This window comes from Leptodactylus fuscus, chromosome 6 (assembly GCF_031893055.1).
Source record: "Leptodactylus fuscus isolate aLepFus1 chromosome 6, aLepFus1.hap2, whole genome shotgun sequence".
Taxonomy (NCBI): Eukaryota; Metazoa; Chordata; class Amphibia; order Anura; family Leptodactylidae; genus Leptodactylus; species Leptodactylus fuscus.
This window is the reverse complement of record NC_134270.1, coordinates 9,094,467-9,108,710: the sequence shown is the minus strand read 5'-3', so window position 1 is coordinate 9,108,710 and position 14,244 is coordinate 9,094,467. Positions and strand designations below refer to the sequence as shown.

General features: G+C 43.7%; 1 protein-coding gene across 7 annotated transcripts in view; it reads left to right on the top strand.

The window, feature by feature from the left end:
* The window catches only part of AATK (apoptosis associated tyrosine kinase), an 88,866-nt gene that overhangs the window by 48,507 nt on the left and 26,115 nt on the right, over nt 1-14,244 (top strand). For all 7 annotated transcript variants that reach the window (XM_075279292.1, XM_075279291.1, XM_075279289.1 and 4 more), the window contains 5 exons: nt 1,146-1,287; nt 5,556-5,635; nt 6,259-6,377; nt 9,717-9,804; nt 12,097-12,230. In XM_075279292.1, coding sequence (XP_075135393.1) covers nt 1,146-1,287; nt 5,556-5,635; nt 6,259-6,377; nt 9,717-9,804; nt 12,097-12,230 — 563 coding nt within the window. The remainder of the gene's footprint in view (nt 1-1,145; nt 1,288-5,555; nt 5,636-6,258; nt 6,378-9,716; nt 9,805-12,096; nt 12,231-14,244) is intronic.

Below are 14,244 nucleotides of genomic sequence, written 5' to 3'. Positions count from 1 at the left end.
CCCGTATCCAGAACGCGGGTAATTCCTGTGCCAGCTGCAATGCCACAGAAAGTCATGCGTAATTAATCATATCTGCATGGCTCCTGAACGTTGCTCCCATTCCTTATCTGACCGCAATTTAACCCCGTTTACCCCAAGCGACTTCCCCATGCTCCAGTTATGCGAGGAATGATCTGCACTCCCAATGACGCATCCAAAATATGGCAGAATGCAAAAAAAAATCAGGGTCCTGCTTCATTACTCAGCTTTCCTAGAAACCCGAATGGCACCTCGGCCTAGTTAGGCAGTCATACATTGATCACTTCCATATCTTAACTCCAAGAGGATAGCTGGCTGGGAAATACTGTTTTGTAAGAGCTCCATCTAGTGGCAGAATTGCAATGAAAAAAAGTGTTGTGATGTTTTTAAAGGGAATGTCATCAGAACCCAACATATCAACTCAGCCCCACAGATAGATAGGTTAAGGTCTCCTGAATCTAACACTATTTTCCCCGTGTGAATCGGGGCCTCTGTTGCCGAGATATTACCCGATTTGTCCGAAGGCAAAAGAGCAACAAGGGCGCCGCCATTGCTCCAAAGAGTTTATTTGTCAAATGTTAAATGGCAATATCTCGGCAATGGAAGCCCCGATTCACAAGGGGAGAACACCGTTTGATTCAGGGGACCCTAACCTATCTATCTGTGGGCTGGGTTGATAAGCTGCTTCTGATATCAAAATCCCTTTAAGTGACCCTCTAAATCTCAAAAGTTATTTTAAGTGTCAAAAATTAACGTTTTGGAGTCGCCAAAGTTGTAAAACCAACTATAGATTGGAGTCATTTGATTTTGTTAATGTCTTCGGGGGCTGCCGGACTCCAAAAATGCAGATTAGAGTGTAACTGCCTGATCCAGTCCTGTGGAACAAATCTATACAGACTAATGCCGAGGTTGCCATACAGAGAAGATGGCTATGAAACAAACTGGCTACCAAAAAATCTTTCCTCGGAGTCTGCAACTTTTTTGCTAGCCAGTATTTTAGCATATAAGAGGATGAGCCTGACATGCTGGCTGTGGATTACATTGGTCAGAGAAGAGGTTAATGTGTAGGGCGGTGACCGGCGCTTTGTCCCACCTCTCCTCTCATAAATGCCCCTTGTTGTCCCCAGGAGCTCGATAATGTGGAGGGAGAAGACTACACCACAGAATTCTCTATCCAGAGCTCTCCAGCCACACAAAATGGACCAGAAGTCTACGTCCTCCCTCTTACAGAAGTATCGGTGCCGATGTCGAAGCAGCCGGCAAGATCAGGTACAGCGATGGGGTCCGCAGTCGCCCCTTAATGGGGTGGGAAATTGCATGGGATCGACTCTTGCAAGCAGGATGTTATAGTCTGTGGGGTCCGCTGGGGTAACCACTTATTTATGCGGATTAGGTTTGTGTTCGGGGGGCCCTCAAATGTGACCCGGGCCTAAGTGAATCCTAGGAAGGCAATTGTGTAGAAAGCTGATGGTCAATTGTGGCCCCGGCTTTCTAGAGACTTTCTGCAGGTATATACTCAAATTTTAAAGCCCCGTTGGTCGCATCAAGCCCGGCAATGTGGTCAGTGGTGATGGAGGATTTTGTGCCACATTCCCAATACACATCCATTGCTGACCACTATTGTATGTCTATGGTCACCCCAAATTAGAGAAACATTGTCTTACTAAAACAGTGCCACACTTGTCCACAGGTTATAAGAGGTATTGCAGCCCAACCTTATTCACTTCATCGGAGCTGCAATACCTGACACAACCTATGGACAAATGTGGCGCTGCTTCTGGACGAGGGCAGCCGAACAACTTCTTTCAATTTTTGGGAGTAGACTAGATGTGGAGTGTCTGGGTGCAGGAGTGATGGAGTACATTGGAGATCAGGTGCGGAGTTCTGAAGTGCAGGGGTGACCGGGGGCAGGAGATAGAACCGAGAGGCGAGAGCGTCTGCGCCGGATCGCTACGGGACAGAGGGATGTCATTAGGAAGCAGATTGTGCAGATGGGATCATGGGACTTGGAAGTTCTCTGGCACCGCTTATCCCGTCTGGAGATAGAGATAAGCGGTGCCAGAGCGACACTCAAGGATGATTGCTGTCAATTGAAATATACCTTGTAATGTCTATGGCCAGATATAGGGGTCACTGTGACCCCCATCACTATTTTTGGAGAGGGAGCAGGGTGCGATATAGATGTTGATTGTGTTAAAGGGGAACTGCACAAAAATTCGGACCTTGTGTAGTTAGGCGGGTCTATTGGACGGGTGGGGGAACACCGACAACCCTATTGGAGCTATAATGGCAGTCATATTGGTTGTCAGCTGTTTTGGCGGTAGATATCACCCCCCATAATTAAATGGTTGAACCCCCGTCCCCTACACCTCGGACTGTACCAATGTCTGACAACCTTTATAGTCAGGACATTGGTGATGTGAATGGGCCGCTTGTTATGTTTGTGTAGGTAGAAACGTTGGGGCACATGAGTACAGGGGTAAGGGGGGAGAGTTGGGGGTCTAGCGCCATCTTCCTTGTGCTTGGACAATACGCGCGGCTTTATCTCCTTCGGCGAGTGGGACTGGAATCCAAGCGAGGAATTAATAGAATCATTTCTTTTTGGAAGCCGCAGGATAAGGGGGCCGGGGCGGGACACAAAAGAATCCGAACAAACCCATATACAGAACAGACCCCGGGGCACACAATGGGGCTCTTACACACTGCTCCGGCCCCTCCATATTTACACTGATGTCATCCATAATGGCCCCAGTGTCCGGCATCTGAAGAAGGAGTGCCGGCCAGTGCCAGGCCAATGCACAATGCTCCTGTTTGTTCCTGGTGGGGAGAGGAATGTACCCCTGGAATTCTAGGGCACGATGGTGGGCAGGGCGCCGTGGGAGCGCCGAGGGAGTTAAAATGTCACGTATTGAAGTCACAGACAATGAGTCTCAATCTGTAGGGTGATCGGCATGATAAGAAGCCACAATCTGGTGGAGAGTTTTGTATATCGTTATGGCGGATGGCGCCCTATGCAGCGCCTTCTGGTGGCCACCCCATATATAGTACACAAAGAGTTATAATGTGCCGTATCTAGGTATAAGATATATGTTGCCTTAAATAAGAATGCTATACAATACTGCCATAGAGTGTAAAAATAATATACCATGCAGTGTCTAAGTATTACCAATACACAGTATCTTAGTAAATACCGCCATACACTGCAATAATAATACACCATAGTATCTAAGTATTACCGATACCCAGTATCTTAGTAAATACCGCCATACACTGCAATGATAATATACCATACAGTGTCTAATTAGTACTGCTACCCAGTATCTTAGTAAATACCGCCATACACTGCAATGATAATATACCATACAGTGTCTAATTAGTACTGCTACCCAGTATCTTAGTAAATACTGCCATACACTGCAATAATAATACACCATACAGTGTCTAAGTAGTACTGCTACCCAGTATCTTAGTACATACTAACGTACCCTGAAATAATACACCATACAGTGTCTAAGTAGTACTGCCACTCAGTGTCTTAGCACATACCGTCATACACTGAAATAATAATAATATACCATACAGTGTCTAAGTAGTACTGTTACTCGGTATCTTAGCACTTACCGTCATACACTGAAATAATAGTGATAATATACTATACATTATCTAAGTAGTACTGCTAAACAGTGTCTTAGTACATACCGCCATACCCTGCTATAATAATATACCATACAGTGTCTAAGTAGTACTGCTACCCAGTATCTTAGTAAATACTGCCATACACTGCAATAATAATACACCATACAGTGTCTAAGTAGTACTGCTACCCAGTATCTTAGTACATACTACCGTACCCTGAAATAATACACCATACAGTGTCTAAGTAGTACTGCCACTCAGTGTCTTAGCACATACCGTCATACACTGAAATAATAATAATATACCATACAGTGTCTAAGTAGTACTGTTACTCGGTATCTTAGCACTTACCGTCATACACTGAAATAATAGTGATAATATACTATACATTATCTAAGTAGTACTGCTAACCAGTGTCTTAGTACATACCGCCATACCCTGCTATAATAATAATATACCATACAGTGTCTAAGTAGTACTGCTACCCAGTATCTTAGTAAATACTGCCATACACTGCAATAATAATACACCATACAGTGTCTAAGTAGTACTGCTACCCAGTATCTTAGTACATACTACCGTACCCTGAAATAATACACCATACAGTGTCTAAGTAGTACTGCCACTCAGTGTCTTAGCACATACCGTCATACACTGAAATAATAATAATATACCATACAGTGTCTAAGTAGTACTGCCACTCAGTGTCTTAGCACATACCGTCATACACTGAAATAATAATAATACACCATACAGTGTCTAAGTAGTACTGCCACTCAGTGTCTTAGCACATACCGTCATACACTGAAATAATAATAATATACCATACAGTGTCTAAGTAGTACTGTTACTCGGTATCTTAGCACTTACCGTCATACACTGAAATAATAGTGATAATATACTATACATTATCTAAGTAGTACTGCTAACCAGTGTCTTAGTACATACCGCCATACCCTGCTATAATAATAATATACCATACAGTATCTAAGCAGTACTGCTACTCGGTATCTTAGCACTTACCATCATACACTGAAATAATAATAATAATATAACATATAGTGTCTAAGTAGTACTGTTACCCGGTGTCTTTGTACATACCGTCATACCTTACTATAATAATAATATACCATACATTATGTAAGCAGTACACCCTCACAATACTTTACTAATATCAACATACACCAGCAAAAATAATATACTGTGAAGTGCCTAAGTAGCAATGCCACACAGCGCCTTAGTAAATACTGCCATATAATATATTGTACTGTGCCTTAGTAGCACTGCCACATAGTATCTTAGTACCGTATATACTACCATTCACTGCAAAAATATCAACATATACCGCAACAATATTATAGCAAGTAGCACTGCCAATGAATGCTTTAATAAATACTAACACATAGTGCACAAATAATATACCATACAGTGCCTTAGTACCGTAATACCACCATATACTGTAACATACTGTACAGTGCCTAAGTAGCAATGCCTTAGTGATGGCACCAAACAAGACAAACCACTATAACCACTATACTGCACAGTGTCTAAGGAGCACTGACCTACACAGCCTTAGTAAATGCCGCCATACTGTGCACAGATACAACAGTGCTGTACAGTGCGTAAATAAAACTGCTGTACAACTAGTATTCAGATTCACGGCGAGCGCCTTGGTACACAGGAAGGCTTCCATTCACTGACAGCAAGCAGGGTATTGAGCTGCAGATAAATGAGGGATGAGACGTGCGGATGTAGCAGAGCTGACTTGGTTAATTACACTGCACTGAGAGTCACCTGAGATTGCAAACTCGGCTCTGCTATGTCATATATTTGCAGGATAATGACTCCGGTGCATATTGTACATTGATTTTATCTCCTTTTATTCTATTACTTTCTTCCAGTGCAACTTCTCAAATCTACAGACCTGGGACGTCAGAGCTTGCTGTACCTGAAGGAGATCGGCAATGGCTGGTTTGGGAAGGTGAGTGTACTCTGCTGCCCCCTGCAGGTGGATTTGGATATTACACCAGATGAATTTTTTTTTGCAAATAACGTTCATATGGCGTCATCATAATCATCCTGACTGTAAGAGTAAGTTCGCCTGGCGGAAAGTGAACAGGAATTTGAGGAGAACCGTCTCCATTTTCCATTCCTCCGAGGCTTTCACTTACTGTTTAGGATCAGATGGACGGACTTAAAGGGGTTGTCGGTAATTTACTGACCTGTCCCAGGTTAATGCAGATGGTGGACCCGGAGAAGAGTCAAGTCGTGACCCCCGGGTCTTGTGATTTGAAGTGGTGCATAGCCTCCTGGGGCGCTCTGTGGTCGGGGTCGCTCTGCCCTCTCCTTCCCCAATTTCACAGGTAATTAATTAATTAATAGTAAAGCCAACCCCCTCCCCATGGAGAAGGGGCGGAGCAATCTGGGAGGCTGCATTCTACCGCAGATCACATGACCCCAGGGGTCAAGACAGGGCTAGAACTCCCCGGGTCCATCATCTGGGACAGGTAATTCTGGGGCAGGGATTCATTTATTGTATATGTGAATATGGCCTAAGATTTGCAATGTCAGTATACTAATGTCTGCTGTGCCCCGGTGCTGTAGGTGCTGCTCGGGGAGGTGAACTCCGGCCTCTCCAGTACTCAGGTGGTGGTGAAGGAGCTGAAGGTCAGCGCCAGCGTCCAGGAGCAGATGATGTTTCTAGAAGAGACTCAGCCCTTCAGGTGAATCCGAGTTTTAGGCTTTTTACAGTCTGCGTATTCAAAATTGGCTGTCCTATGAATGGCGCCAGTAATGTCTGGGGACGGGGCAGGTGGAAGCCACATGGGGCATCATGGGCAATTTTGGGTCTGTAAGGAAGGGCTTAACATGTCTGTCAGTTTTGGCTCACGTCACCAGGAAACTAAGAAATACTCGCCTTACCAATCCTCCACCGCTCCAATAAGCCCGGACTGGCCCACGGGGGTACCAGTGAATCCCCTGGTTGTCCTTTCACCACCGTTGGATCCCACACTTTTAGGGAGCTGCCTGGCCGCTCTCTGCTTACTTGTGCTATTCGTACAGCCTCCTGTACAATCTCTACAGCCTTCAGCCTCCAGGGGGCCCCGTCCACCATAGATCACGTCCTGATACTGTCAGAATGCGGCGCGCAGGGCCCACTGGAGGTCTAAGGCTATAGATTAGAAGGGGTAGTGAGCAGGGGCGGGGATCAGTAAGCGAATAGCGGATGTTACTAGCTGGAGTAATGCCCTTCAGCACATTAGGGCTGGATACGCTTCTTTGATCTCCTTTTTGATTCCTTTTAATGGCCACAGTCTGTACATCATAAATGTATTTCCCCTGCCCTCTGGTGCACTGGAGGGAGAAGATTCAGGATACACAGCCTGTCACTGTCAGAAAGGAGCAAATGACAAGAATAACCAAATAGTCAAGTAGGGAGATTGTGGCGGAGGGTGGGCACAAAAAGGGTCAGTGGGGGGGGGGGGCACTGACACGGGATTGGAATGATGTATAAAGACATGTTCATGGCGGTCCGGGCCAGATAGAGAAGGAAAGGGAAATCTAAATTCTGCTAAAAGGTACAGATGGGACACGACCGATGTTAGTTACACCCCTCCTGGCTAACCAGCGCCCCTTTCAGGCCATGTTGGAACATACAATGGATGTCTGTTCCATTTTTATAGTATTTTGCTTGTAATCCGCGGTCTGTGATTCATTCGGTTTGAGCACACGGTGTATCTGAGCATCTCTGGACGGCGCCGAAACCTGAATCCCTGCAAAACACATGAGTCAGTCCCCATGAGTAAGTCCTAGAGGCGCGCTGTCCATGACTAAGTGTGGACAATAACAAACAAGGACTCAGAAACAAGTGTACAGCGCCACCACAGGAGAAGAGCAGCATTACATGGCGTCCTAGGTTGCCCTAATAGGATATTTCAGATTGTGTTGGGTTATACAATAATTTACTTAAACAGACGCAACGGGTCCTCGATAATTTATAAAATCTGTTGCTGGGAAAGCTGGGTGACAGCCAATATGGTCTCCATTACCGCTGCCGCAAAGTTTATCATATACGTCTCCTAAATACATAGTCATATGGGAGGGGCAGAGCATCACTGCAGACATCTAGGAAAGATGGGTGACGACCTCAAATTGTTGTCACCCGGTTTTCTCAGAAACAAATAGAAGTAAATCGAAATTTCACAAATGCGACAAGAAACGAAAAAAAATTCCTAAATTACAAAAAAAAAAGCAAAGTGCGCCTGTGACATTGAGGAATCATGTGACGGAGCCGGAGGGGCGGAGCAGACTGTCCTGGGATCAGCTGATGAGTCTGAGGGGCGGAGTCACAGAGTGATTGACAGCCTTCTCACCGTCATGTAGATATTTGAGTCTTGTCAGTTCTTATGACCTCGGGTGAGGACACGTTCCGGCTTCATGTTATGACACTGCAGTACATCCTATTACAATGGAGGTTACCGCAGGCTATAGAATAGCGTTCCTATAGTGTACAACATGGCCGCCCTCCTGGGAGAGAGGAGAAACCCGGGCACTGAGTGATAGAAATTCCTTTTAATCGTTGTCTATGGGGCTCAGAATATTTAAGTTTCTGGTGTCTGTAATCACAAGGACTTGGTGCGGAGCAAGATCCAGAATTTCCAGGAAGTGTAGTGGGGGGGATCCCAGGAGAAGTCCCATCCGAATGCGGGAAATCCCTTGTCACATATAGGAGCCGGGTGTATCATCAGGACGCCCACTCTGCAGATTCCCTCAGGCTATATTTATATGTACGTGCTGCTATGTGGGCGGAGGAGGGGGCCGGGGGCTGGGGGGGCTCCGCTGAGAGTCGCTCCTTTTCTCCCCCATATGTTTCCTTTACCACTTGTTACAAGTTCTCCTTCCTCGAGACCCGAAATACTTAGTGTCTCAGTAACAGGGTAACAGGTGACCTCTGCCATTGGAGGTTGTGTTTGTCCCCCCCTAGGGGTGAAGGGTAAAAAAAACAAAAAACAAGTTGAACTTTGCTTTTGGCATGAATAGAGAAAAACCCTTATATAATAGATAGAAAAATCTTGTACTGGTCCTTATGGATTTGGGACTGGTCCGACCCCCTTTAATCATCGCTTGTAATTTGATGACTGTAAATCTAATAAATGATTCAGATGATTTAATGTTGTTAGATTATAATTAAAGGGGTTGAGATGAGTGTTTTATTCTATCTAGAAACAGCGCCACCATTGTCAGTGGTATTGTCTGGTATTGCAGTGTGAAAAATTGGATACTAAAGCCCAAGATCCTTAAAATCTGTATGGGACTGATGGAGGTAGTATATATCATAGTCAGTCCAATAGATTTTGAATGCAGCATGACCAGTGCACCATTCAAGGGGACATGGGAATCCCAGTCTTGTGATTATTAGGGATCAGTCACTTATCACCTGACAGACAATAAATGGTTTTCATGGACCAATCCCTTTAAGGAGGACTTTTCACCTCCTCCCCTCTCTCTTCATCCTTTTCCTACACTGATTCTGGCGAAGTTGGAATTTTTGCTCTAGCCCCCACCATTCCCGAGCAATGAGCGAAGGTAGTTTTGATGCCTGATATACAATCTAGACTCCCTAATGTGCAGTGGGTGGTTTCAGACAAGGAGGTAGGACTCAGAGTTCCAGTCGGACATTATCCGAGCTCTGAGTCGTGCCTCTTCCTCCGACACTGTCCACCTCTGATTCCAGCTCTAAGGCACACCACCGTTCCTGTTCCTATCCTGACACCACCCTCTTGATATTAGGGAGTCTAGTTAGCATGTCAGTCAAACTAACAGCACTGATTGCTCTGGAATGGTGGGGGCTAGAGAAAAAATTCTAACTGTTCCAGAATCAGTGGAATGGTGGCTATTTATGGAGGTGGAGAAATGTCCTCCTTAAATGAATGAGTCTGAGCTGCAGTACCAATCCCTGCCACAGAGAAAGATGGCGCTCTATTAGTAATTTCCTATAACCCCTCTAATGAAACTTCTTATATATTTTGTATCACTTAGATGAATATTATCTGTCTCCACAGGGTCCTGCAGCACCCCAACCTTCTCCAGTGTCTGGCACAATGGGCGGAGATCACCCCTTATCTCCTGGTCATGGAGTTCTGCCCTCTGGTGAGTACTTTTGGTGAATGCTATTGACACTTTACGGATCGGCGGTATCTTATGTAACCCGGAATGTAGGTTACTTGCTGTAACTTTACACGGCATAGCGTGTAGTGAGTCGGGGCGTGCCGTGTGAAATGTGATGTACTTCACACCAAGCAATTAACACAAAATATATTTGGACAAGTTTTATGGCTGCAAACTATAAGTGTCTGTGTCATCGGCGCTGCGATTAAAATCATCTGCTGGAGCGTGGCGTCTAGGCTGGAGCCTCATATCTACTCTGTCCCACTATCTATCTATCTGTCTGTCTCCTACAGTGTTGGCTAAAAGTATCGCCGCCCCCCCCCCCCCACCACCACCGCAATTCTGTCAGATAATCCTCGGTGTCCCCCAGATAATGATTACAAGCACAAACTCTTTGGAAATATCTTCATTTATTTTGCTTGCATGAAAAAAAAAGTCTCATCATTGATCATTTTACACAAAACTCCAAAACTAGTCCGGACAGAAGTATTGGCGCCCTCAGCCTAATACTTGGTAGCACAACCTTTAGACACAATAACTGCGCACAACCGCTTCCGCTAACCAGCAATGAGTTTCTTACAAGGCTCTGCTGGAATCTTAGACCCTTCTTCTTTGGCTGCTGCTCGCGGTCCCCCCTGAGATGTGAAGGGGGCCTTCTCCAAACTGCCACCAAGAGATCTCTCCCCCTCCCCCACAGGTGTTCTATGGGATTCAGGGCTGGACTCATTGCTGCCACTTTACAAGTCTCCAGGGCTTTCTCTCACCACCATTTTCTAGTGCTGACCTGAAGTGTGTTTTGGGTCATTGTCCTGCTGGAAGAGCCCTGACCTCTGAGGGAGACCCAGCTTTCTCACACTGGGCCCTACATGATGCTGCACAATGTGTTGGTCGTCTTCAGACTTCATAATGCCATGCACACGGTCAAGCAGTCCAGTGCCCGAGGCAGCAAAGCAACCCCAAAACATCAGGGACCCTCCGCCATGTCTGACTGTAGGGGGCGTCTTCTTCTCTGTGAAGGGCTCTTTTTTTTTTTTCCTGTATCTCTATGTTGAGGCCTTTTCCTACTTTTTTCTCCTCTGACCAGAGAACATTCTTCCAGAACGGTTTTGGCTTTCTCAGGTAAGTTTTGGCAAACTCCAGCCTGGCTTATGCCTCTGGGTAAGAAGTGGGGTCTTCCTGGGTCTCCTACCATACAGTCCCTTCTCATTCAGACGCTGACGCTGGATAGTACGGGGTGACACTGTTGTACCCTCGGTCTGCAGGGCAGCTTGGACTTGTTTGGATGTTATTTTTTTTTAATTCAACTGACTTGTTTGGATGTTAGTCGAGGTTCTTTATCCACCATCCGCACAATCTTGCGTTGAAATCTCTGGTCAATGTTTCTTTTGCGTCCACATCTAGGGAGGTTAGCCACAGTGCCATGGGCTTTACACTTCTTGATGACACTGCGCACGGTAGACACAGGAACATTCAGGTCTTTGGAGATGGACTTGTAGCCTTGAGATTGCTCATGCTTCCTCACACTTTTGCTTCTCAAGTCCTCAGACAGTTCTTTGGTCTTCTTTCTTTTCTCCATGCTCAATGTGGTACACACAAGGATACAGGACAGAGGTTGAGGCAACTTTAATCCATTTCAACTGGCTGCAAGTGTGATTTAGTTATTGCCACCACCTGTTAGGTGCCTCAGGTAAGTAACAGGTGTTGTTAATTACACAAATTAGAGAAGCATCACATGATTTTTCAAACAGTGCCAATACTTTTGTCCACCCTCTTTTTTATGTTTGCTGTGGAATTATATCCAATTTGGCTTTTTGACAATTCTTTTTGTGGTTTTCCATTGAAGAGAAATTAAATGAAGATAATACCAAAGAATTTGTGATTGCAATCATTATCTGGAAGAAACGTAAGAAAGAAAGAGTATTATCTGACAGAATTGCAGGGGTGCCAATACTTTTGGCCAACACTCTATCTATCTATCTATCTATCTATCTATCTATCTATCTATCTATCTATCTATCTATCTTTCCGTCTATCTCTTCAATACCCCAACCTATTTAGTGTAAAACTATAACTAGAACACAGGTAGGTGGGAGAGGAGGGGGATGCAGCTGCAGTTTCTCACTTTAGACTCTTTAGGTTTCTGGCTATATCTCATACATACCTTTAGTAATGGACATACTCTGTGCGTCTTGGGGTGGACTAGACAAAGGGCCCCGTGTCACTTTGTTGTCAAGTCCCTGCTGTAACTATTCATATTTTTTTTTTGGCTTCCAGGGGGATCTGAAGGGATATCTCCAGAGCTGTGCCGCCACAGAGTCCACGTCGCCCGACCCGCTGACCTTGCAGAGGATGGGCTGTGAAGTTTGCTGTGGGCTGCTCCACCTGCACAAGAATAACTACACCCACAGGTAAGAAGAGCAGCGGGGCTGCAGACGCCCCATCACAAGCCCCTCCACTAATGAATGCACTGTCCCTTTTTTTTTTTGCCATGTTGTACCCCCTCCTCCGCACTGATCCTTTAGGCTCAGAATCTTCTCCATATCTGTGGACACTTCTTGGTTTGTTTCCTGGAACAATATCCTGATGCTGAATGAGTGGGACATGCAGGCTCCAGCATCAGTGATTTTGTTGCAGGCGGCACTCACTGTCACCGGTCCTGGACTCTCAGATGGCGGCACCACAGGACACTCAGCATTTGTCTTCTATCCGCCACATCTGTGCAGAATCCGAGACCCGCTGCTTTTCCGCGACCTCTCTGCATGTATCTAATGTCCTGTCACCTGCCGCTGAATCGTATACGTTCTGTATCTATATCCATCACCGTATATAAGATCTCTGCTTGTTGTCAGTCAATGGGAATATTTCCTAATATTCCTCATATCTATCTCTTATCTATCTATCTATCTATCTATCTATCTATCTATCTATCTCCTATCTATCTATCTATCTATCTATCTATCTATCTATCTATCTCCTATCTATCTATCTATCTATCTATCTATCTATCTATCTATCTCCTATCTATCTATCTCCTATCTATCTATCTATCTATCTATCTCCTATCTATCTATCTATCTATCTATCTATCTATCTATCTCCTATCTATCTATCTATCTATCTATCTCCTATCTATCTATCTATCTATCTATCTCCTATCTATCTATCTATCTATCTATCTCCTATCTATCTATCTATCTATCTATCTATCTATCTATCTCCTATCTATCTATCTATCTCCTATCTATCTATCTCCTATCTATCTATCTCCTATCTATCTATCTATCTATCTATCTATCTATCTATCTATCTATCTATCTCCTATCTATCTATGTCCTATCTATTTATCTATCTATCTATCTATCATCTATCTTATCTATCTCCTATCTATCTATCTATCTATCTATCTATCTATCTATCTATCTGCTATCTATCTATCTCCCTATCTATCTCCTATCTATCTATCTATCTATCTATCTATCTATCTATCTCCTATCTATCTATCTATCTATCTATCTATCTATCTATCTATCTCCTATCTATCTATCTATCTATCTATCTATCTCCTATCTATCTATCTATCTATCTATCTATCTATCTATCTATCTATCTCCTATCTATCTATCTCCTATCTATCTATCTCCTATCTATCTATCTATCTATCTATCTATCTCCTATCTATCTATCTATCTATCTATCTATCTATCTATCTATCTATCTATCTCCTATCTATCTATCTATCTCCTATCTATCTATCTCCTATCTATCTATCTCCTATCTATCTATCTCCTATCTATCTATCTATCTATCTATCTATCTATCTATCTCCTATCTATCTATCTATCTATCTATCTATCTCCTATCTATCTATCTATCTATCTATCTATCTATCTATCTATCAAATCTATCTATCTATCTCCTATCTATCTATCTATCTATCTATCTATCTATCTATCTATCTATCTCCTATCTATCTATCTATCTATCTATCTATCTATCTATCTATCTCCTATCTATCTATCTCCTATCTATCTATCTATCTATCTATCTATCTATCTATCTCCTATCTATCTATCTCCTATCTATCTATCTATCTATCTATCTATCTATCTATCTCCTATCTATCTATCTATCTATCTATCTATCTATCTATCTATCTCCTATCTATCTCCTATCTATCTATCTATCTATCTATCTATCTATCTATCTATCTATCTATCTCCTATCTATCTATCTATCTATCTATCTATCTATCTATCTCCTATCTATCTCCTATCTATCTATCTATCTATCTATCTATCTATCTGTCTGTCTGTCTGTCTGTCTATCTATCTATCTCCTATCTATCTATCTATCTATCTCCTATCTATCTATCTATCTATCTATCTCCTATCTATCTATCTATCTATCTATCTATCTATCTAT